The following is a 23554-nucleotide window of genomic DNA, read 5'->3' as shown; positions in this document are numbered from 1 at the left end:
ATAGATAAAAGTGGGGGAAATTATGAGTTAAATTGGGCTAAATATGGTATTTTTTTTAATGCTTTGCATTGACAGTAACGTTTTGTTGTATTGCATTTAAGCTGTGGTCAGACTGTGTCTCTTGACCTTTTGAAGTACTTTATTTAACTAACCTTAGCTTGTATTAGAAGTATATGTAGGCAGTAGTCAGACCTGATTTGTTCTAGGTTAGTGTCTTGGGCATTTTAGGTTTCTTACTTGAATGAATGATTGCTTTTTGTGACTTATTTTCTATTACAAGTATCTTTAAAAGGAATCATGAACTATGTAAATAATTTAGCAACCCTCTTTGCTAGAGGTTTTTTAAAATTTAGGTGGTTTTCAATAGATTTGAAAATTATTCCAGAAATGAAAGCAGCCATGGGAAAAACAATTTGGAAATGATGCCCCAGGTTAAACACATATCTCCTGGTCCTTCTAACTTAAAAGGGGGGAAGAAAATTAGCCCGGTAGAGAACACTTCATAAAACCTATCTAGTGGCTGAATCAACTTCTCTTGAATTCTTACATCCATTTGTCGTTAAGTAATATAGTAACAGGTAACATAATTATAGATAGTAGCAGTTATTTATTTGGAAACTTTCAGGTTATACGGTTGATTGTGAATTTTGTGTCTCTTTCCTTGGAGCAGGCAGGATGTGGATTTCTAGTCCTTCTCTTGGGCATGTGAACTTTGTTGATTCTTCCTAATTGAAATTGTTTTGCAGTATTCCTTTAATGCAGTCCACAAGCTAAAATGCCTTTGGGAATTTTGATGTTTTCTTGGTAGCACACTTAAACTTTTTTGCAGGAGCTCCTTTTAGAGGTAGCATGTAAAGAAAGTCCATTTTCATGCTAACTGCTTACTCTGTCCACATTACCTAACTTCAGGCTTTTATTATCTCTTGCCTGGATTATTGTGGTAGTCTTTAAATAGGTTTCCTTGCAAGTCTTTTCCTTTTTAGTCCATTCTCCACTCCAAAGTGATGCCTTAAAACAGTAGTCTGAGAATGTCACTTCCCTATTTAAAACCTTTCTTTGGCACTGGATGCCTGCACAGTAAAGTTCATGTCTCTCTGGCTTGTGGCCCTTAGGGATTGGGCTGAGGCCTATGGTTTCCACCTTATTTCTTACTCTTTTTCCTGTGCACATTATGTAGTATGAGATTGTTTATAGAGTTCCCTAAAAATTCTGAGCCTTTCACACTTCTGTGCCTTGCATAGTGGCTTCCTCAGGCTGGAATACTGCTCCTACTTTTTCTGCCTGGCAAGCTCTTACTCAGCCTTCAAAACCTAGCACACATTTTGAATTTCTGTAAAGCCTTTCTAATGCCCCTGTCCCCATAATCCCCTTTGCATCAACTCTGCACCCCATATACCTTGAATTTATCACATGATATTGTTAATGTGACTTTCTTACCTACTGTGAACTAATTTTGAAGGCATGGACTGGGTCTTTATTCAAATCTGATTGTCAGTTTTTACCTTAGTGCCTGGAAAGAGAGATAAGTGCTCAGGAAATGCTGGCAGAAATCATCTGGAACTGGAGTTGGGAGTGTAATGACTTTTGAATATCTTTCACATCCTTCTATTTTTAGCATAACATGGGTGATTTGAGCCCATTTGGTCACTCATCTTTTATTTTCCAGGATATGTAGATTGTATTATCCTTTCTGATTAGTAGGTAGTCAAGGTATCTACAGAACCACCACAGATTATACAAAATTCTCTCCATAGGGCTTATCATTGACTTTGAACTTGGTGTAAAATCAATTCCTGATGTGAAGCTAAATGCTTTATATTTTAAGTAATATGGTTTTAATTCAGAATATGGAACCCAAAATAAGCTTCATACATGACACTTGTAAACTATTTCCTAAGGCTTTGTGATTGGTTTTTCAGTCCAGTAGTGAAGCGGAAGATATGGGAAGTCGAGTGTTCATTTTCTTCACTGATGACTTCCTGTGTTTAATAGTAGGATTAGTCTATAATTGTGTTCTCTTTTTCTACTGTCAGTGAAGTTTATTGTGTTAAAATGCTGGGTAAAATCCAATGTCTCTTTCATGGGTACTAATGGAAGTAGCTGATAGTGTGAGGTGATGGAAACATTTTATTTCTAAACACTTTTCAGTTTGCATTTGATTTCTGTTACTCAAGGGGACTGATCCTTCACAGCTGTTAGAAAATGTAAGTGGGTTCCTCTCCTGCTGTGCAGATCTTTCCTTGTTTGGGAACCTTTGATGGCACAGTAGAGGCTTTTAAAAGTGTCACAAGCGTAAGGCAATTTATACTGCAATAAGCATAGAATTTTGTTGTTGCTGTCTATGGCAGAAAGTTGAAAGTTAAAAAGTCAATGGAGGAGAAAAGCTGCTGAGCATGGGGTGCTTGTGAGAGCTGCCTTTTTGAATTAATAATGCCGTCTCACCTAGTCACCTGGACTTTCAGTTTTCCTCTCCTATTTCTTCTGCTCCAAATTCTCTTATTGGTGAATTGAAAAATAAAAGCAGAATAGATTGATGAATCACAGACAAGAAATAGCATACATTTTGTCTTGATTAATGCCTAGGTTAATAATAGACTTGGGGGAAGGACGCAATCAGCAATCTCATGGTAGAAGCAGTCTGGTGAATAGGTCCATGTTTTGAACTGAAGTGTGTATTAGAGAAATAGTTCTCCAAGTACTCTGTGAGGCTCATTTGTTAGCCCATTGCTGGGGTGGGGGCGGGGGAATAGCACTGTATGACTGAAGAAGATGCCTTTATAGTAGCTTTTTATTTTCCGTTAGACTTTTACCACTTAGCATAAAGCTTACAGCCATCACATTGGAATACTAACCTTAGCCGCAGATGTGATCCTGAAGCATCTAACACGTTTCACCAGATGTTCCATTTCTCTTTACGGCAAACTTCTGGTTAGTTTCTTGTATCAAACATACAAGAAATCAGAATTTGAAGTTTATTTTAGGCAGACTATGATTGTTTATAAATAAGAAAGAGAAAAGGCACAGTCTTTTATAGCCTGAAAGATTGGGTGATTTGCATAATATCAAATAAGTTGTGCTGCAGCTACATTTTATAAATACTTTGTAGTTGATATTGCATGTATATTCTATTTGAAAAGATTTGAGAAATGTGTTTCAAGAAGTACCTCTTACAAAATAAACAGTAAAGTAGTAAAGTAGTATTCTTTGTTGAATGTGCAACAGATATTTATGATTTACATACTCCTTCCAAAAAAGTATTTGGAGCAGATATGAGTTTCTTGCTAATTTGACAATTTAAAACATTTTATAATTGAACAAATTGTAGATATTCTTAATCATAACATCTGCAGGATGTTGATTTATAAACACTATAAAATGTTTTCATGCTATGCATACTTCCTGTGGTGTATGCTTACAGTTCAAAAGAATTATTTTCTTATCTATTTCCTTCAATCTTTGAATTTTAGCACTAGTCATAATTCTGAGTCTGGAAAAGATTTCATGATATTCCAAATTTCTGTGTTTTTCCTTCCCATCAATAATGGTCTAGCAGTTTTATGTAACGTTAGAAGTGTTGCTTTGTAAAAGTAGCAGTAATATTGAGAAATGCATCATCTTGTTGTCTTTGGAATAATAAGTATAATAGCTGCAAGGTAATTTAAAAATGTGTATTAATTGAAGAAGAGGAAGAGTTCTGATGTCTTTTCTTTTGGGAACTTTGCTTTATTCATGTTCATTTTACATTTTCACTTTAGGGGGCCATCCAGCAAGAACAGTTTTTTTAGTGCATTTCAGAAGATACACTCTCTTTTCTCCTTACTTTCAATCAAATATTTTGGAAAAAGCCCTTATGTCTGCAGGACTTCCATTTGGTGAGAACTTGGTCCTTTCTGTCCAGTTTCATCTTGGCTCTCTCCAGTGATTGTAGCATAATAGCTTCTCTTTGAGGTTAAAACACAGAACAAAGACAGACTCTTTTTATTAATAGTCAAATGAAAGGCTACAGATTTGTGAATCATCCTTTTTCCAGGTAGTGAATTATTAGAGAAGTCTTACTTTATTCTTTTAAACTCTGTATTTTAAAATTGTACTGCTATAATGAACAGTTCTTATACTTTCCTTGTCTTTAAAATGGGGGATAATAATACCTACATCATGGAACAGTTGGGAGGATTATCATGAATACATGTGAGGGGTATAGGCTGATAGTAAATGTAGGCACTTATTATTCATCTTGTGCCTTAAAGAACAAAGATAGCTAAAATTAAGAAGAATTCAACATACGTAACCTGCCTAGGTTATATAAATCACTGAGTACTGTTACAACCATAGCATTTACAAAGCAGCATCTTCATGATAACCAGAGATTGTATTACTTCCTTCTTCTGCCCAATTTTGGAATTGTTTTCTTATAGTCTTATCTGTGAATATTAATATCAACCATTTTCTATTCAAACATTCTTACGATTTAAATAAACATTTTTAGCTTATGTCATCCATCCCTGTGCACACACCATTCCCAAATTGAGAAAGTTAAACAGACGTTGTTAGGGACTGAGTGTGTCCTTCCAAGGTTAGTACACTGAAACCATAACTCCCAACATGATAGGACTTAGAGATGGGGCCTTTGGGAGGTAACTAGAGCTAGATGAAACCTTGAGGATGGGGCCCTTGTCTGATAGGATTAGTGTCCTTCTAGGAAGAGATACCAGAGAGCTTGCTCCCCCTCTGTCTTTGCCATATGAGGGTACAGGGAGAAGGATGGCGAGCCGGAAGGAGAACTCTCACTAGGAACTGAATGAGTTAGCACTTTGATCTTGGACTTCCCGGGCTCCAGAACTGTGAAGAAATAAATTTCTATGGTATTTTGTTATGGCAGCCCAAGGAGACTAATACACAAGGGAAGCGCAAAATTGGAGTAGTTAGGTAGGAAGTACGCTGATGTCTCTCATACTGAAGAGAAATTCATTATATAGGGCATTGTGACAATGAAAAGACATTCTGCTTAATGTTCCTATTCCTGATAGGAGAGCAGATGTCTACTGAAATTTTTGTTTAATGATACCATCTGTAAAATGTTATTGTTTGTAGGTGGTAGGTGCTCTGAGATGTTTTGACCTTAAACATTCATGTGAGTTTAGTTGATTTTCTCTGGACACTTAATGTACTAGTCATAATTCAGTGTCAGATGGTTATCATCTAAGCAGAGGTCTCTGGAAAAGTTTGTGCTTTATAACCATAGCAAACAACATATCACAAAATTTCATTTTTATATATTCTCTTGATTAGGTTGTTGAGTAGAAGTAACAGGCAATTGGAAGGTAAGACTTTAACCTCCAAGAAATCTAACATTTCCTGCTCAGGTGGCTTGATACCACTCTGCATATCCTTCCATTTGTTAATTTTGTAGGGAAAGTAAATTTATTAGGTACGAATCAACCATTTAGAATAATTTTTACTCTTTACCTATTGTGAGTAACTTAACCAGAGTATGCATCTCCTACCCTCTTGAAATGTGACCTGCAGAGTGTTTTGTGAGGGCATTTGAACCATGCTGCCTCTGGAGACAGGAGTATAATTTTAAAGAGTTTTTCATTTGGTTTGAGAAGTCTTTGACGAAAGGACTGTACCATTGCCTAATCTATAGAAAACTTAATCAGAAGAGAGGTGCTTGGAGAGAGAGGCATTGGTGGCAGTGAAAGCAAGTAAAATGGGTATTTGCTAGTTACTGTTGGTAACTTCTTATAGCCTCAAATGAGACCTTGTTTACTTAATTATTCTTTTGACCTCTGTGTTTTGACCTGATTGCCAAGCTTCCTTCTCCTAGTGAAATGCTTGAGGAAGCAGTCTTCTCATCTTCGGTGCTTTCTTACTCAACAGCCTTCAACTGATTTTAATTTCGAGTTTTACTGAGAGCTTAGTGTGGCTTGATCCCTTCAGTGTAATGGACAGTTCTGTAGCAAATGGACCCTACTTTTATGCTCTTTGATCTGAATGTAGCCTTTGGCATTATGAATTTCTGTCTCTTGACCCTCTGCTGCAGTTGTATAGGAACATCTGGTTTACCTCTTGAAATGCTTCTGTTACTGAACTCACATTCTTGCATCTCTTTTTTTTTGCCTTTTCTTTTCCTATCTTATCTATATCTTTAAACTTAACTATCACTTTTGTGAGCATGAGAATTTTGTTATAAATTAGGGAACAGGATGTTCTCTATTTGAACTTTTAGCCCTTGCTAAGTTTTTCTTTTTTAAATATGCTTTTTGAATTATAAAAAATTAGTAGAACAGTATTTCAGAAAATTTGGAAAACAGGAAAAATTATCCATCTTATATCTTTAACACAATGATGGTTAATAATTTGATGTTTCCTTCTGAGTTTTTAAAATATGCCTTAATATTTTTACTTCTAGAGTGTTTATACATTTTGTATTTGCTTCATATTATATCATATTATAACATGTTGTGTTATTGAATGATTTTCATCGTTGTTAAAACTGCGTTTTAAACTCTTGAAGATGTTCACAGTTAACATCTTCCTGTTGTCAGATGTACTAGTGCCTAATCACTACTAATTGGTAGTATTGATTTTTATATTCAACATTTAAAATACGAAAAAAATTTAACCTTTCTACCCTCAAATTACGGTATTTTCAGAGGAAAAGGCATTGAAACAATTGTGTTAGTGTAAGTGTAAGATTGATTATGACTTTCCTGGAAGACTTTTCTACATTGTTAATAATTGTTAGGTTCTTAAACCTTGTATGTGTGCTCTGAAGGACAGTGAGTTGGTCATTGTGTCTTGCAATAGTTAATAGGGTTGTTTGTTTTGGTTACCACTTTTCCATCAGTTACATGTTTTTGCTGAATTTGAAGTTTTCATTCTTATTGTGTTGTAATTCCATCTCAAAAGTGGGAGGAGGGGGTCATTCAATCATAAAAACAGAAAAAAAAACTGTGTCTCAGAATAACATAAATGTGAGAATTGAACAGGACTCCAGTACCTGAAGAGACTTGGGGCTTGCTGCTCAGGGAGCATTGATAGTGTTTGAAGACATTTCTGTTCATTACCATTTCGGAATGTGCCACTGGCATCCAGTGAAAGGTAAGCACAAGGTGCCCTGAAATGTCCTACAATGCACAGGGCGGCCCCCCACAAGAAAGAATCAGGCCCAAAATATCGTGGTGCCCAAGTTGAGAAACCCTGGCCTCAATGGAATGTGGGCCTGTATATGCTGGGGCTGAGAATCTGAGAATGTGATGATTTGTACAAGCAGTTGACAAAGAAAAGTGTGAATAGGAATCACTATGGCACATGCCTCAAACTAGATTTTATTAACTTGAACAATTTGACCTAGTCCCCAAAGTTTTTGGTTATTTATGAAACTGGTCAGGTGGTGGCATAGTGCCACGAAAATATTTGTGTGATTTTAAACTACAATGACAGTTTTTTTAAATCAATAAAGCTTTTCCAGGACAAATGTGAAATAGTACTTTACAAAGAATTATTTCCAAAAGTAATGAATCTTGTCACTAAAGATGGACAAGAGTCCCAACTACTAGAGCATCATTCAGAGTAGCACTTAAAAAAAAAATAGCACACAAGCAAAAGTCCCACTTTTGCAGAGACCCTTGTAAAACTAGCTGCAGGGTTAATGACAAATGCTGTTTGGAGAGAAAGCAAAGTAGCAATGTCGTTTCCTTTATAAAATGACAACTACTGTGTAGTATCAATCACACAGAGTATGCAAAAGCACTTCCTGTTAAATGTGCATGCTACTAGGTGTTCAGCTTCACAGTTGATATGCACGAAAGCATTCATTCATAACATACATGTTCCTGTATGAAGGAAAACTGTTGGGTGATCTTGAATCCATGATTCAAGAGGACAGGGTTTTTATTTAACAACTGTTTTGGAGTTATATAGACTAGGAAAAAGATGTTTGTGCACTGATAGAGTACAATTATGTTTTTGGCAAGAAAAGAGCATTACTACCACAGTGGCTGCCCACACGCTACTTTGTTTACAGGGAACGGCTTCTTTGGCTCTAGAATTTTCCTCCCCTCCTCTCCTTTTTTTTATACCTGAACATCTGTGAAATAGGGATGCACTTTTTAATCCATAGTGTCTCATAATCAAAGTTGTTGGCTCTCTTTCCTTTCTTACACTTGGGATTTTAGATCTGATGAAATTTGTTATGATGCTTTCTAATCTTAATTTAGCATGGATAGAAACAGTGAAAACAGTAAAATTAAACTTTTAGTCTTTCAGTATTTGTCTTTAGAATATGCTCAATGAAAAATGTGTAGTAAGAGATTAATTCTGACCCTGCTTTCCCCAGCTGCCTGTGAGGAGAAAGGTGCCTGCATGACTCTTTGACATGAGAGTAGAGGTTACATTGAATACAGTCACTGCCAGTAAAACCTGTTTCCATTCCCTCCTTCAAATAACTTGATAAAGTGGCTTGTTCTAGCTAAACATGTAGTATCTTGAGTAGCTTTACAGTATTATATTTGAGTAAAAATATCACAGTTTTTAACATTGCAATTATGGACTGGATGGGTAATGTTCCCACTTTACTAAGCCTTGATAATTTTAATTTATTAGAGGAAGAAATTGATAAGATTGCTGGACATATTTTAAAACCACATCTAAATACTGCAGCCGGATATGAATAGCTCCAGAGCTTAATCAAATCGAGGATTAGAATGTAGTCCCCACAATTACCCTAGTATTTTTTTTAAGTATTTTTTTAAGGTATTTTGAAGTATTAATTTTTAGGTAGAGTGTGTTCCTTGGACAGAGATTTAATGAGAAATCTCTATAATTTTGGAGTCCCTCTATGTAGGATCATCCAGCAGTAACAAAATGCTGGCTGCTTTTCCTGATGACCTAGAAGTAAGGAGTAAGGAGCTGCTAATTTAGTAGAGATAGAATGAGAAAAGAAACTTCTTAGATATAAAACCTATAATCCAAGTCATCCATCTCCAAGGTGTATATTTGAAGCCTGGAGGTAAATGCAGATCATCTCTGTCACTGATTTACAGTAGTTTTGTTTTGAATTTTATTAAAATTTTCATTTATATAATTAAAATTAAAATAACTTTTTTAAAAACTTTAAGTCAGTGGTTTTCATGAGTGCCGAATGTCCGTTAAATGATCTGCAAATAATTCAAATGTGAGAGAGACTGTTCCATTGCTCATTTGCCCGAACCAAAATTGTGTTGGGAAGAAAATCTAATGATGTCTTTTGAACCTGTCCTTCCTCCTTCTGGGATTAGCCTGAGGCTTGTTTTCTGTGTGAGGAACCCACATGTGCTTTGTAGCCTAGAACAGTTGTCACTTCTTCAACTGTGATCCTTGTTACTTCTTCCTCTCTGCTGACCATTCTTGTTGTAAGGGTTTCTAAACCATATTTTGAAGTGAAACTGACTTTTTTTTCTCCGAATTATCTCTGGAACATTAACACCTGAAGGCATAATAGAAATAGTTGATTCCAATTTCAATACCTAGCAAAGAAACACGTAAAATTTTATTCACGGAGAATTTTTATCTGTTTCATGCCTTAACTCTTCTAAAATGTCAGATTTCTCACAAGGGTAATCATTACCATTTTATTAACTATTTACTGTGATCACTGTTACCAGGTGATAAGCATTAATCCAAATCATTTTTTCATTTGAGATAAATTTAAAAATTAGAATTTAAAAATTGTACTTTTGAGGGCACTTGGTTATTTGGAGGGTTTCCCCTGCTTCATTTTATTGTATTTAATGGCAGAGCCAAAAATGCCATTCAGGTTGCCTGTTCTTCTCAGCCGGCAGCTATTCTTTTGCACTGTATTATTTTGCAAGGTAAGAAGCCAGGCCTTTGAGCCCCAGGCTTGATTTCCTGGTTATTAGCAGAGATAGCTTGTTCACTTTAACGGCCCAGAGAACTGTATGGGGATTACCCAGATACTTTGTTTAGGGAGCAGTAAGCATTTGAGTAGACCCAGGAACGCTGGCTGTACTCTGTGTGTCGTGTCTGCTCCTCTACTGTCAAGTCAGCTGCAGGAAACTTCTCTTCATCTTCATCGCCCTATGGCTGGACATAACTAAAAGTCTAGCACATTATGGCTTGGAATAAATACTTACTGTGTGAATATATGAAGGGATGCACGTATGAATTTTCTGTTTGAGACTTTTTTCCCCCCGAAATAATAAGGAAGAAGCATCTGTAAGCCATTTGTATTGTCATTATCTGACTGTCATAATCTTTTCTGCAAGGAAGAGATATATGTCCTTTGGGGATAAAAGAGGGTTTTTTTTCGTTGTTATTGTTAAGGTGATATTACCTGGTTTGAAACATTGCAAATACTCTGATTAAACTTACTAGCTTTTAAAATAGGTATTGTTTGATCTGCTTTTGGCGCATTTTCAAAAGCCTCGGCATACACTGATGGCTCTAGATCTTTGGACACAGCAGGGAGGGACGATTTTTTGGGGTGGTTTTGGGGAGGTGAACAATCTGGAGCAAGTTCAGGGGAAGTAAAACAAAGATAGCCTTGCCCTCGATAGTTATTTATGCTTCCCTAGATACTTCTTTATTTATAGTTTTGCAGTTTATTTCTATCAGTGTTGCCCATAGAGGTTAATTCTATTTGAAACATCTGGCAGGATCATGCTTGCCAATTGTGGAAGAGAATTATTTGTTCTGTTTTGTAGCCTTCCAGCATCTTTCTGTAATGCTTTCCTTGCCTTTCAATGATTTTTACTTCCCGCCTGTACACTCTATTTCCTCTTCCCCTAATCCAAGAGGTCCACCATTGAAAAGCATCTTCAGAAGCTTCAGATTACATAACAGCTGATTAGACTAGTCTCAGTAATGGCTTTTTGAGATTTCTTTGTAAAAACTCCAAAAGATAACAAGATTACTGAGGTGCTTGAGGATGGATTTTAGTGTGTGGCACCATAGAACAGCATTTCAAGGTCACACAGCAGAATACAGTTTGTGCTAAGTATGTTTCTATAATGTAACATTTTTGCTAGAGAGCAACTTTCCCCCTAAATCTGTATTCTTAAATAGAAAAAGAGTTCTCTCTCTGTTAGGATCACTACTCCCTTCCCTGCCTTTAGAACAGTCTTAGCTTACTAGCTCCAGGCATATCACCTGGTGGGTAAAGGCATTTGTTTTCCCTTGTCTACCTTGGGAATTACTAGTCCAAATCACAGAGTAGTTTAGATGAAACCTCTGTCCAGCTTTCCTTATGATAGTCTTGGTAGAACAGGGGTAAGAGTGACAATCTGTTGGGTCACCTGCTGAAACCTGGGGTTTTCTTGGGACCTTTGACTTGTCATTCTTACTCTTCCTGATGGTTGTCTGTGGTGATCTCAGCACTATCTATGCTGCTGCTTGGCTGTCCCTGGACTGAATTGATGGTTGCTTCACATCTAACGTTCTTGCTTCCTTCCCCCTACATACATACAGAGGAATAGAAGTTCTTAAGGGCCAGGACCACATTTGGCTTGTTCTCCATTGCATCTCAGTACTTGTTACTCTCTTCTGGATCTTAGCCCCTTTGAGAATTTGATGAAAGCCTCTCTAAATAAAAGTGCATATTCATATGGTTTCGGGGAAAGGAGATTGTAACAGGAAAGTAACATGGTCTCATTAAAAACAAGCCCGAGGATTTATTATGGCAGCTATGAGGATTTCTCCTTGATCATTGTTTCAACATATACCTCTATATTCCTTACCCTATAAAAATAAGTTTGCATGAAGCAGAATGTGTAGGGAAGAGATGGGGACAAGAAAGGGTTGGGTGAAAAGTGCGGTTGTAAGTTCTTCTGTTTCTCTGAAATAAATAATCCATAGGAACTTTCTTGCTCTTCCTAATCTTTTCTGTAACTCCTGCTTTTCCATTCTTGCCAGCTATCCTTTCTTTGGGTTGTGATTAAGAATACTCTTAAAAGATTGTGTCCTTCAGGCTTTCCTCTTACAGCATCTTTAATACTGATTTTCTAACCTAAATTGTCCTAATGTTTGAAGGTAAGGGAAACATTCTTTGGACAGTTGATGATGCTGGAATGGATCACCCCACTAAGCAATAGCTGGCACATTAGAAAGCTGTTTGCTATAGTGAATTGAGTTTAACTATGTCACTGGGTGGGCAGTATTTCTAGTAACATTTGCCCAGTTAGTGCCCTGTGTAAGGTCACACTGCTGCTCACTCCTCCTTCCCATTGCCACCCCTGTTCTCAGTGTTTTTAAAGTCATCTATTGGGGAAGGGGCACAGAGCTTATTTCCTGTCTTTGGAAGAGTTACAAATGAAATCAAGAGATAGAAACTTATACAGTACAATGCAATTATATTGTTATATACACAGTAATAATAGAACATCCAGGATTACCTTTCCTTGAAACGTAATTTCTGTAGCTTGTCTCTTTCTTTATTGAATCTGTTCTTTATTGTACTGAATATAATTCGTTTATAATTTTAGTGTCTCAGAAGTATTTTTTCCTTTTGTAATCTTTTTTCATAGTAGATTATTTTTTGATCATATTCCTGTTTGTACATATGAATTCTGTTTCATGAAATTGATGTTATAAATCCATAGACTGTGTTTTAGTAGCCACATACACAGCCTCTAATCCTTTCCCCATTTTCCTGATTTCCTCCTACTCCCAAAATGCCGATGGAAAAGGGAGTTTACACGGCAGTTGGGGACCAAGTTAATCAGACCCAATTCTCCGAAAACTTTCCTTTGATGCAGATAAGTACCGTAACCTCTAGATTATAAATAGCATTTCTGAATAATAGGTGATGGTGAAAACCTATTGAGCTCTTCTTGAGGTTACTCAAGGCACCAAGTTCTTGTTACAAATGATTTCATTTAATCCTCTTTACTACCTCATGAAGTTGATACTGTTTCCTCCCATTTTACAGTGGCAGACACTTAGGCTGGGGTAATTTGTCATAGGTTACACAGCTAATGTGTGTTAAAAATGATGTCTTAGCTTGGGCTGCATAACAAAATACTGTAGACTGGATGGTTTAAACGACAGGAGTTTATATATTTCACAGTTTTGGAAACTGGAAGTCAAGATCAAGGTGCCAGCAGGGTTTAGTGAAGTTTGTCTCCTTGGGTTAAGGCCACCTCCTCACTGTGTCTTCACATAGCCTGATGACTCAATACTGCCCGTGGCTGGAGAGGGAGAAGGCAAGTTCTGGGGTGTCTGTTCTTACAAGGGCACTTGCTCCATTGTGAGGACTGCACGCTCTTGACCTCAGCTATACTTACTTCCCAAAGGCCCTGTCCCTAAATACCATCATATTGGGGGCTGGCCTTTAACATATGCATTTGGTCCCAGTTCAGTCCATAGCAGATGGTATTCAGACCAGGTTGACTGCTTTAGATTCTGAATAGTCTATACTGTATTTTGTTCCCTGGTCCCACAGTTTAGAAGCTCTGGTACCCAGATTATTTGGTGACTATGTTAAATGTAACAAATTGACCGGCAAAAGAAAATTCTATTGATATGTGTATGTACTCCTTTAATATCATATATATTGCACACTTTTACTGAAAACCATGAAAAATAAGCATAAGAATAAAAAAACAAAAATCTTTTATGATCCCACTCCCTGGAGAGCTATCACCATTACTGTTTTAGCATATTTGTTTCCAGTGTTTCTTTTTAGGAGGAGGGGCAACCCAGATTATTCACATATTCTACTTTTTTTTTCCTCTTGGCATCTCATGAGCATTTTCCCAGTTAAAGTTTTAGAAACACTCTAAATGATTTCTGTCTTGGAGAAAACAAATTTGACAGCTACTAAGAAGTTAGAGGACTGACTGTGTGACCTGAGTGTGGAAGAAGGTGGCCTCTCACTGAGGGAGAAAACATAGCATGAGTAGGTATGGAGGGTGGGATTGATAAAGTCAGGGTATACTTTTACAGAGTGCACTACCTAAGGAAGTAGTCACTCTGACAATGCTCGTTAAGCAAACAGCCATCTGGACCGGAGGTAAGTTTTTAAAATTGCTGTCATCACATGGTTGGAAGTTGAATCCACCATTTTCTAGATGAGGAAATTAAGGTTCAGCGAGAATAATGCATTAATTAGCCACCAGTTAGCTTGTATTGAGGAGGGAGCACCTTTAAACAGCATGTCACTATGACTTTGTCAGCCTCCCAGCACAGGTGGTGCTCAGACAGTGGTTTCAGAATGAACAGTTTTGCTTGCACACTACAAACAGTACTTCCAGAAAGTGACCATTTGTTCCCTATTTTGAATATTTGGTGCTCTCTACTGATGCATCCCATTCTATTTTTTGAACAGCCTGAGTTTGATAGCTAGTTTCTTACAGGATGAAACAATTCATTTTAGTCGCTCGCTCTTCTTCTTCTTCTACTTCTTCTTCTTTTTTTTTTTTGGTAACTTGTACCAGCTGTTCTCTGTGTTGTGAAAAGTGCTCATGAGTCATTCTCTCCTTGTTTTTAGATTAAAATCGTAGATTTATAAAAAAAAAAAGGTAAATCAATTGTGATTGTTCTGTAGCAAATGTCTTTTGCTTCTCCAAAAACTGCACAATAGTTTTCCTTCGAAACCCCACATGAAAATTTTATTGTAGGATTGAGAACTAGAGAAAGTCTTACTTTGAGCTCTGATGTTTTTCTCCCTTTGGGTAATATAAATCACCATGTTTCCCCTTTTGTTTTAATTGCCAGAATGCTCAGACCTAAATTTGTGCATTTTAATCAAAATGCCTGTGGCTTGCTTCACTTTGTTCAGGTCTATGCCTCACCTTCAATTTCTGCTTTCTTTATTCTAATTTATACTTTCCCTAGATCTGATTTCACTGATAATGTTTTAATGCAAAAGCTACTTCATGTCCTTTGTGAACATGGTAAGATGGAGATCGATCAATCGCTATCATTTCCTGATAAATGTGACCATTCTCTAGTACATTAACAACAATCACATTTTTTTGAAACATTTCTTTCAGCACCTAACTTTGTGCCAGCATTAATCAAATACCTGATACATAGCTCTAAATATGACAGGGGTGTTACCTGTCCTCATGAAAACATGAAATATTTTTCTAAATCTAGAGATTCTCGTTTGGTCTTCCAACATACTGTGCTTTTAATTGTAGCAAGAGGTAGCAGTGGTCATTATATTATTCTTTAAGTAAGAATTCTTCATGATGAGAAGTAAGGAAGGGGGTCTATATCCCTTGGTCCCATCAAGGTGAATTCACTTTGTGTAAACAGGTCTCAAATGACATACAATTAACTTAGTTGCTCTATCATCTTTCTTGCCTCTGTTTTCACAACCAAGGGCGTGTGTGTGTGTGTGTGTGTGTGTGTGTGTGTATGTATAAAATTCTCATAACCTCAGTGAAATAGGATCTCTTGGCTATGTTTCATGATTTGGTTAAGAAGATAACAATATGAATTTGTTGCAGTATATACACAGTATTTTCTGTGAAGAATCCAGTTTTATTCATAGGAGGCCTCTTGAGATACATTAAAATCTCTTTAAAAAAAAAAACTCAAAACCCCTATTTCCAATAATTTTCAAAGCTTTGCTAGTTTTAAAAGATAAGTGTGGCACATACATCCCTGTTCCCTTACTTCCAGCTTGGCATTCAGAAGAAATTATTTGTCAGAATTCATAAATGCTTTAAAGAAGAAATTAAACCACCCAGGACAAATGAACTGTTTAAAAAATGTTTGTGATACGATTATTAAGAAAGGCAATATTTTTAGTTCTTTTTAAATAGAACAGGTTACTTTCTAGGTAGAGTCTAATTTATATTGGACAGTTTACTGTGAGAAATGGAACTCTGGCCATAATTCTTAAGCAGTCCCAGAGTGGCCTTAATAACAGATGTATTGGTGGAGGGGAAGGGTGAGTACCTACTATATGTTGGGTGAAGAGAATATGGAAGTTTTAAGAAATGTGTACTCTTTAGTTCTCTTACCCAAAGTAGACTCTTATTTAATTCTTTTTTCAAGTGCACATTCTGTTTGCGTAAATCTACATCTGCTACTAGCTTTGAACATTGCCTGAAACGTATGTGTGGCTTGGCAGAAAGTCTGATATGAAGGGTAAAGCACAGAATAGTTTGTGTTATTAAATAATGGGGCAGAGCCTTCACAGTTCTTAGCCTTTGGGTGCTCACTGGTGTCCCATGGTGCTGCTGGAAAAGAGACTTGTAATTATTTTCTTAGAATGCTCTACTTAGGTTAGCCCTAGTGCTAGAACAGATAGGAGATTTTGATGTATTCCTTTTCCCTGTCATGTTCGTTGCAATCATTGATTTGTTTCAGAGTTGTGGGGTTTTGTTTGTTTGCTTTTAAAGATATTTGCATCTCTTGATTGAGCTTAGTTTCTTTGCTGCAAAGAGCATGTGCACTAGATCCCTCTCTCTTTGTTCCTTTACTTGATGTGTTTGTGCAGGTCATCTTTGATCTAAGCCAGTTCTTAATTACAAAGTAGTCCTAGCATAAGTTGCAAATAGTAACGTAGAATGCAGTATTTTAGGAGTTTTGAGTACATATTTGTGATAAGTTTTCGATCTCTGCATTTAAAAATCTTTGAAGGTCGTTTATCACTTAAAATCCTGCTGATAGTGTTAAAAATGGTTGGTTTGGTGATCAGACGTGCACAAGCTGTGGTTTCTGAAAACCTAGAAACTTTTATTTCTTTTGTATCTGTTATGCTTTACTGATTCAGAAATAATTTACTCAACACTTTATCAGCAAGAAGAAATGAGATTCTGTAAATGGGTGGTTGCCTGGGCTTTGGAGTCAGAAAGCCTGAAGTCAGATTGAGTCCTGTCACTTTTTCAAGCTGTAAGCTGTGGTAAACAGCTTTTCTGAAAGGATTTCAATAATCATGATTAGCTCATTAGAGTTATTGTGAGGAATACAGTCAGATATCATTTGTAGACCACTTAGCAGGAAGTCTGACATAAAAAGTGCTTACTAAGTGCTGGTTTCTTTCCTGGTGCTTGGCCTTGCCCTTCTCCTCCAGGCTGATTCAGTGTGTGTTTTTAATGTGATTTTATTATATTTTAAACGCTTTAGATTTATTTGTACAATGTTAAGTCATTAAATAAGACAACAGATCCATTGAATTGTTTTTAACTTTTAAAATTTAAATTTGATTATTACTTTGTCCTCTAAGAGTTCCCTAATAAGACGTCTGTGAGACAGATACTGAGTTTTATTTAGAGTATGCCTCCGCTTTAGCTTTCTGCTTTCAGCTCATCGCAGCCTGGCCAACTGTGGTAATTCTTTGTTCCTATTTTTTGGTGATAAATTGTATTTCATGAAGTCTCACTTTAAAATAATAAAATAGAGATGATTTTTAAAATGAAGGTGAGGAATTGAAAGTGAAAAGAATGCTAGTTAATTATTCTACTGAACTGAAAAGCTTCTAATTCATGTCCTTCCCAGTGGTCTTCAGGAGAACTCAGATCTCAGACTCTTATTTGGTTGTTTGCCACTGTGAGTGTAGATAGAGCATTTAAATACAAGACAGCATGTTATTTTCAGTGTTTTTGTATTTGAAGATAAAAACAAGAGAAGGCCCAACAAATGTGGATTTTTGAAAGGAATAGTTAGTTATTGGGCAGCTTACCTCAGTTAAGACAGTTTTAGCTCTAGGCAACTTAGGATTGACTGTTTTGCAAAGAGGGTATCTGGAAAAAGTGAATATGAATATACTGGTGCCAAACTTCGAGTGTATTCAATGTTGTAAACCAGGCTCTCCTTTGCTTGGGAGAGGCGTAACCAATTAAGACGGTTGTAGAGGTTGAAGAGATTTATAACACTTCGACTCATTTTTATAATCCTTCCAAATTTTGTAGCACCACCTTTGTTGAATCTAAGTGTAGCTTTTGTATTAGTAATTTGAGTTGGCTTAGTAGTAACTACCAATTTGTCTTTGAAATTCATTTGCTGCGCACTGTTTCTCCTCAGTCGGTAGGAGACTAAGAATGTTTGAAACGTTCTTTCCTAAACTTTTCACTACACAATCCTGAGCCTTTCTGTTGAATATTATCATAAATTTTAACGTAGTCGCCTCTCCCAAAAAGTTTTCCCTTGCTATTCATCTTTGGAAAATTCTCCAGAAATATTTAGCCGTTAACTCAGAAGCGAGTATCGCTGAAATTGCCGCTTGGACTTCTGTTAAATGTGAGACCTTTAGAACAAAAATGAAAGTGTGTCTAACCCCGAACCAACTTTTATTGGCAAAGTTGCCGATAAACCCTTGTTTCTCATCTGCATCAATTCAGCGATAGGGATGTATGGGACTGTGTGGCAAGGAGCTTCAATTATTTTCTTTCTCCTTTCTTTGTTTCTTTTGCTGTGATTCTCTTCTTTGTGAGGTGGGGCACTTACCTGTGTCTAGCCACATCTTTTATACCCTTCTTTTAGAACTCCAGGCTGGAGGTGAGGATGGCTGGGAATGAGAAGGAAATAGCAATACCCGCCCCCCCCCACCCCGAACCTGGGGGCTGGTCCACTGGCATCCTCACAGCCACTTCCAGATAGCACAAGCCTCCTCCCCTCACTGTTTGCATCAGTGTCCTCGCTAAACTGGGTTTCTTGTTCATGTCTCCCTACCCACCCGCAGTGTATTTTCCACGTCAGGCGGAACCCCTGGAAGGGATTAGCACAGCCACAAAAGCAGTGGCGTTTGCCTGGGAGGGTAGACTCTGGCATGGCTGGTCCTACTTCCCCTGTAGAGTTTACTGGCATGTCACTGTGTCATGCCTTTTTTCCTTGTCAGAGGGGTAAATAGGTGTCAGCTGGTGTGGCAGCTCAGCTTAGCTGATTGATGGGGGTGTTGGGAGCACAGTTTTGAGACAGTTAAGTGGGACAGTCTGCTCTGCATGTCTTATCCCTCCTTAGGTTTACCAGGAAGCTTTTGCAGGGTTTGACTTTGCACTTTTTGAGAACTTGGGTTAGAGGAGGAGGAGAAACTGTGGGTGAAGGGAGACAAGAGTCACATGTCTACATCAACATCAGAACAAGGACATAGACCTAAAAGCCTGCAGAGTTAAAAATTCACTTGGCTGTTCCTGAGTTGTCTCTTGTTCCTTGGCTTGCATGTAATAGAAAATATGACTTCTTAAAAAATTTATTTTTATTAAATCAAAGCAAACCATGCATTTGTTGGAACCTCATGTGTAGTTCTGGTGAGGACTGGGCCTCAGTGCACCCCTGCTTCACTTGGGGGCTCTAGCACCCTTACTCTCGCCTTTTCAAGGATCACTTGCAGTCTTTTCATATCCTTTCTTTCTCTGTGGGATGCCTCCAAGAGGACACACATTTTTTTTAAAGTGTTTTTTAATTTAAAAAATTGGGGTAGTAAGCCAAACCAAGACGAAGAATGACCTGAAAGTTCACGTATTTTTTTGTGAATAGTGAAATTCCAGTTCATTGTAGATTTTCAAAAGCAGTTTTATTAACTCACCTGTCATTGCTTTGAACCCTTAAATTTGTAATTTCGTCTGTAATATTTCTGTCATATGAAAACTCTTATGACCTTAAAAATAAATTTTTATTAAAGCCTCAAAAATCTTGTATGTTATGATTTTTTTAACCTGTAGAAGAGAAAAATGGGAGTGCTCCACCTCTAACCCCCAGCCATAATACAGAGGTTTATTTCTCTATTCCTCACTGTCTAGAAATAAATATTTTGGTATTTATTACATGGTAACTCCACAGAGCAGCAGGCCTTATATCTTAGTCTCTTCCCTAGCTGAGAGAAATACTGCATTTTCCTCCTTATCCTTATCCAGGGGGCTGTAAGATAGGGAAGAAGAAGGAATGAAGAAAGAGTCTGAAAGTTTGCTACTGATCGTAAAGGTTTTTACCTCATGCATCTTGAAAATGCTATTATAAAATCTATTATATACAGGCTATTTGGTTTAGTAAGATCACGGAATATTTTTCAGATAAATGCATTTTTAAAAATTATTAATGCTAGAGGTCCTGCTTTAGTTCATAGAAAAATCATTACTTACAATTAGCATGTCCAGTGAACAGTGTTGAGTCGTAGCATTCTGACTGGGATGAGCTCTCAGACCCTTTTGGACACAGGAAGCGTCGGAGAAAGACAGCAAGGTCCCCCGTGGGAGAAATTGCAGAGCTGACTTGAGAACCTAGATCTCTAGATTCCAGGTTTTTCCTTCTTTTCTACTATTGCTAGTTGGTAGAATCTGACTTCTGCTTCTATCATAGCTAAATTGTACAGTTAACATGTTTTGGAAGTACCAATTTAAAAAAAATTCATCCTATAGAAGTGTGCTTTTATTGTCAGTTACTTAGTAATCTTTCCCATCTCCCGTTTCCCATCCCTTTAAATTAAATATTAAATTTAGTTCTGGCTCCTATTTTACTGATGATACTAGGATTTTTCTATTCATAAATTAAATTTTATTAGCTAAATCAGTGGTTTTACTTTAAAATAGTTGTGAAATTTTAAAGCAGAAAGAGACCATAGCAGTAGTTCTATCCCATATTTATGTGTTTAATAAGAATCCATTAAACTGACTAGGAAGGGGTTTCTTGTGTGTTACAGAGACAAAAAATTAAGCTAAAAGATAATTGATATAAGATTACCATATTAATTTTATACTGCTGCTTCTTGAAGCCATCATGTTTTATATAAAAAGAAAACTTCAAAAAATGTGTAATTCTTAAATAGTTGAATACTTGGCTGCCATCTTTTGTCAAGAGAAAGATAACTTTCCTTGGACTAAGCAGATTTATAATTACTTTACCTAGTAACAAGTGTTGAAAAGACTGTGTCCATCTGAGGATTATACTTTATGATCCTGAATCTTGTTTGCTTTATAAAACCATAGCACTATAAACAAGGAAATGACATTTAACTTTACTTTTGCTAAAACCTGATTAAGAGTTTCTAAAATGAAATTGTTAGAATCTGAGTTAAGCAAAATATTAATTTTTTCATATTTAATCTGTGTAGCCATGCATTCATATAATAGAAATAGCTTGGATATTATGTTAACTATAAAATATTCTTCTGTTTTATGTATTTGCTACTCATTATTGGGCTGTATTGCTTTTAAAATATATTATTTATTATATTGTCAGTTTGCACCTATTTTTCTAGTAACACTGCTTGAAGTTAATAATATACATTACAGTCATTAATTTCATGAGTAGTCATCCAGCCATTTAATTCTTTACATGGTGCTTAAAATATAACTCGATTCTAATGAAAAAAAACAGTGTTGATTACTTAACACAAAAGAACACACAGACAAGAAAAAATTCTTTTTAAAATTGAGCACATGCAGCAGGGGGCACCAGATGAAGGCAAAAATGAATTCTTACATTTTTAATTATCTGCAGCTTGTATCCTGTTCATATTCAAATAATGTGGTAGTTAATTGTTTCTCCATTAGTTTTCTTGATGATTTTAACTTCTCAGTTCTAAAAGCTGCATTGAAGAAGACATTGATAACTATTCTAACTTATTAATTCAGTTGAAACTTCCTTTAACCACTTTAGTAATTACACAAATTTTTTCTTAAAAGTAGAGACCACATTTAATAATTCCTTGTTTGTAATAAGGTATTATTATTCCATTTTTAATACCTTTTCTACAAAATGTTTTTTTGTTAATGAGGAAAGGAATGCTCTGATGATTTGAAAGCTTAATTTTGTTTTCTTTATATGTAAACCAAATGAATTTTAAATCTGGAAACCTGTTCCCTTTAGCTAATAAATAGTTGTATGGAAATTTGTTTCCCAAAAGTCTTGTTTTTAATATGGTGACTTCATTGAATAGTTTTTCCTTTGTCCCCTGCACCCCCATCATCTAGTTCAGTATCAGATGGAAATGATGCGGAGCCTTCGCCACGTAAACATTGATCACCTGCACGTGGGCTGGTACCAGTCCACGTACTATGGCTCGTTCGTCACCCGGGCGCTTCTGGACTCTCAGTTCAGTTACCAGCATGCCATTGAAGAATCTGTCGTTCTCATTTACGGTTAGTAGGAGTTTCCTTTATTATTCTTTTCTTCCCTTAATATTATTGCTACTACTACTATTTTTGCTTTCTGCCTTTTTGCCTCTAAGAGCAGCCTGGCAGGCCTTCTCAAGTAAATACCAACCCTGTTTCTGCAGCAGCCTCAGCAGCAGCTACGTCTAGACAGAGTTTCCTTCTTTCTGTTTATTTTTCTTGCTATCAGAGCCCTGATGTGTACATTTTGGAATGCTGGAGTAGCTGCTTCATTTTTATTCCTCCATCTCCCCTCCCTCATTTGAAGGGGCTGGTGGAACTAGACCAGATGTCTAACAAACCCCGATTGCTGGAGTGTCTGGCTCTGTACGTGACTGACCAATCATAACACAGCGTGCCAAGTTTTTTTTATACCTCTGACAGCAGCGTACAAAACCTGGACTGTTTCTTAGCACAAAGATTTTTTTCTTTTCGGCCTATTTAATGGTGTTTCCTCAAGCTCTCCAGACCAGATGTTCTGTGCTGTATCAGAACTGTAGGCAATTTAACAGCTTTATAGCCTTCCCCCTCCCCAAACACTCACAGTTTGCCATATCTGGCAGACTTGCATATAGTTTCCAGCTGAGAAGTAAATGTAACGTCCTGAGTATCTGTCAGAAAAAATACTAATGAATACGATCAATCTTATGAGCTGCCCCCAAATTGTTTCAGTATGTTAACAATTGGATTACAGTAAAGAACAAGTTGTTAAAGTGTACTTATATTGGCTGGAAACATTGCATCATCAGACCTTGATGAATTTTCCACTTGTTTCAATCTATTTTGGTTTTCATTTTATCACCTATTGCTAAAAGTTTCACTGTGTTAAGTTTCAGACAACATGAATGTTAACACAGGTTTCAGGCGAATATTGGTGTGCCGGAGCCGTTATCATGCGGCAAAGCGCTAAGCTCCTTGACTCACGGAGCGTTTAAGCAGTTAGTTTTGACAAAATTAGCTTCTCTAAAACTAAAAAGACACTTGTGATTGCACTTTGACTTTAGTGGTTTTGTTTTTAGAATCTGTTTTAACCAAAAAATTTGAACAGCGATTATTAAAATGGATAAATTTTGTTTTCAGAGCATTCACTTAAATTAGTTGACTGAAGAAGTATACAGATGTATCCAGTGAATTTTCATGTTTAATATTCATCAGTATTTTCCTTCTAATTATGCAAGATGTATATAAGATGTGTAGAACATATGCTGTGTTTAATCTTCATCAAGATTGCTGGTTCTAGCTGAGGAATGGATTTGAAAATAACTATTTTGAATCTCCTATTTTTACTTTCAGAAGGAAGTTATTTTGCCTATTATAAGTAGGGCAATAGATTGCTACATTTTCAGTTACTGTTTGCTATACTGGTTTGAATCTGCTTCAGATTGTGTTCTGATTATTTATTTTGATCTTCATTTTCTAAAGATTATACAATAAGTAACAGAATATGCCTAGAACTAGTGTCATTTGAGCACTGATAGTGTCAAAATTCTTAGTAATTTCTTTCTCTTTTC

General features: G+C 36.6%; 1 protein-coding gene across 1 annotated transcript in view; it reads left to right on the top strand.

The window, feature by feature from the left end:
• Positions 1-23554, top strand: part of EIF3H (eukaryotic translation initiation factor 3 subunit H) — an 80409-nt gene that overhangs the window by 44250 nt on the left and 12605 nt on the right. The window contains exon 3 of the mRNA XM_031691266.2: positions 21864-22031. Coding sequence (XP_031547126.1) covers positions 21864-22031 — 168 coding nt within the window. The remainder of the gene's footprint in view (positions 1-21863; positions 22032-23554) is intronic.

This window comes from Vicugna pacos, chromosome 25 (genome assembly GCF_048564905.1).
Source record: "Vicugna pacos chromosome 25, VicPac4, whole genome shotgun sequence".
Lineage (NCBI taxonomy): Eukaryota > Metazoa > Chordata > Mammalia > Artiodactyla > Camelidae > Vicugna > Vicugna pacos.
The sequence above is the reverse complement of the archived record's forward strand: the minus strand, read 5'-3'. Positions and strand labels throughout refer to the sequence as shown.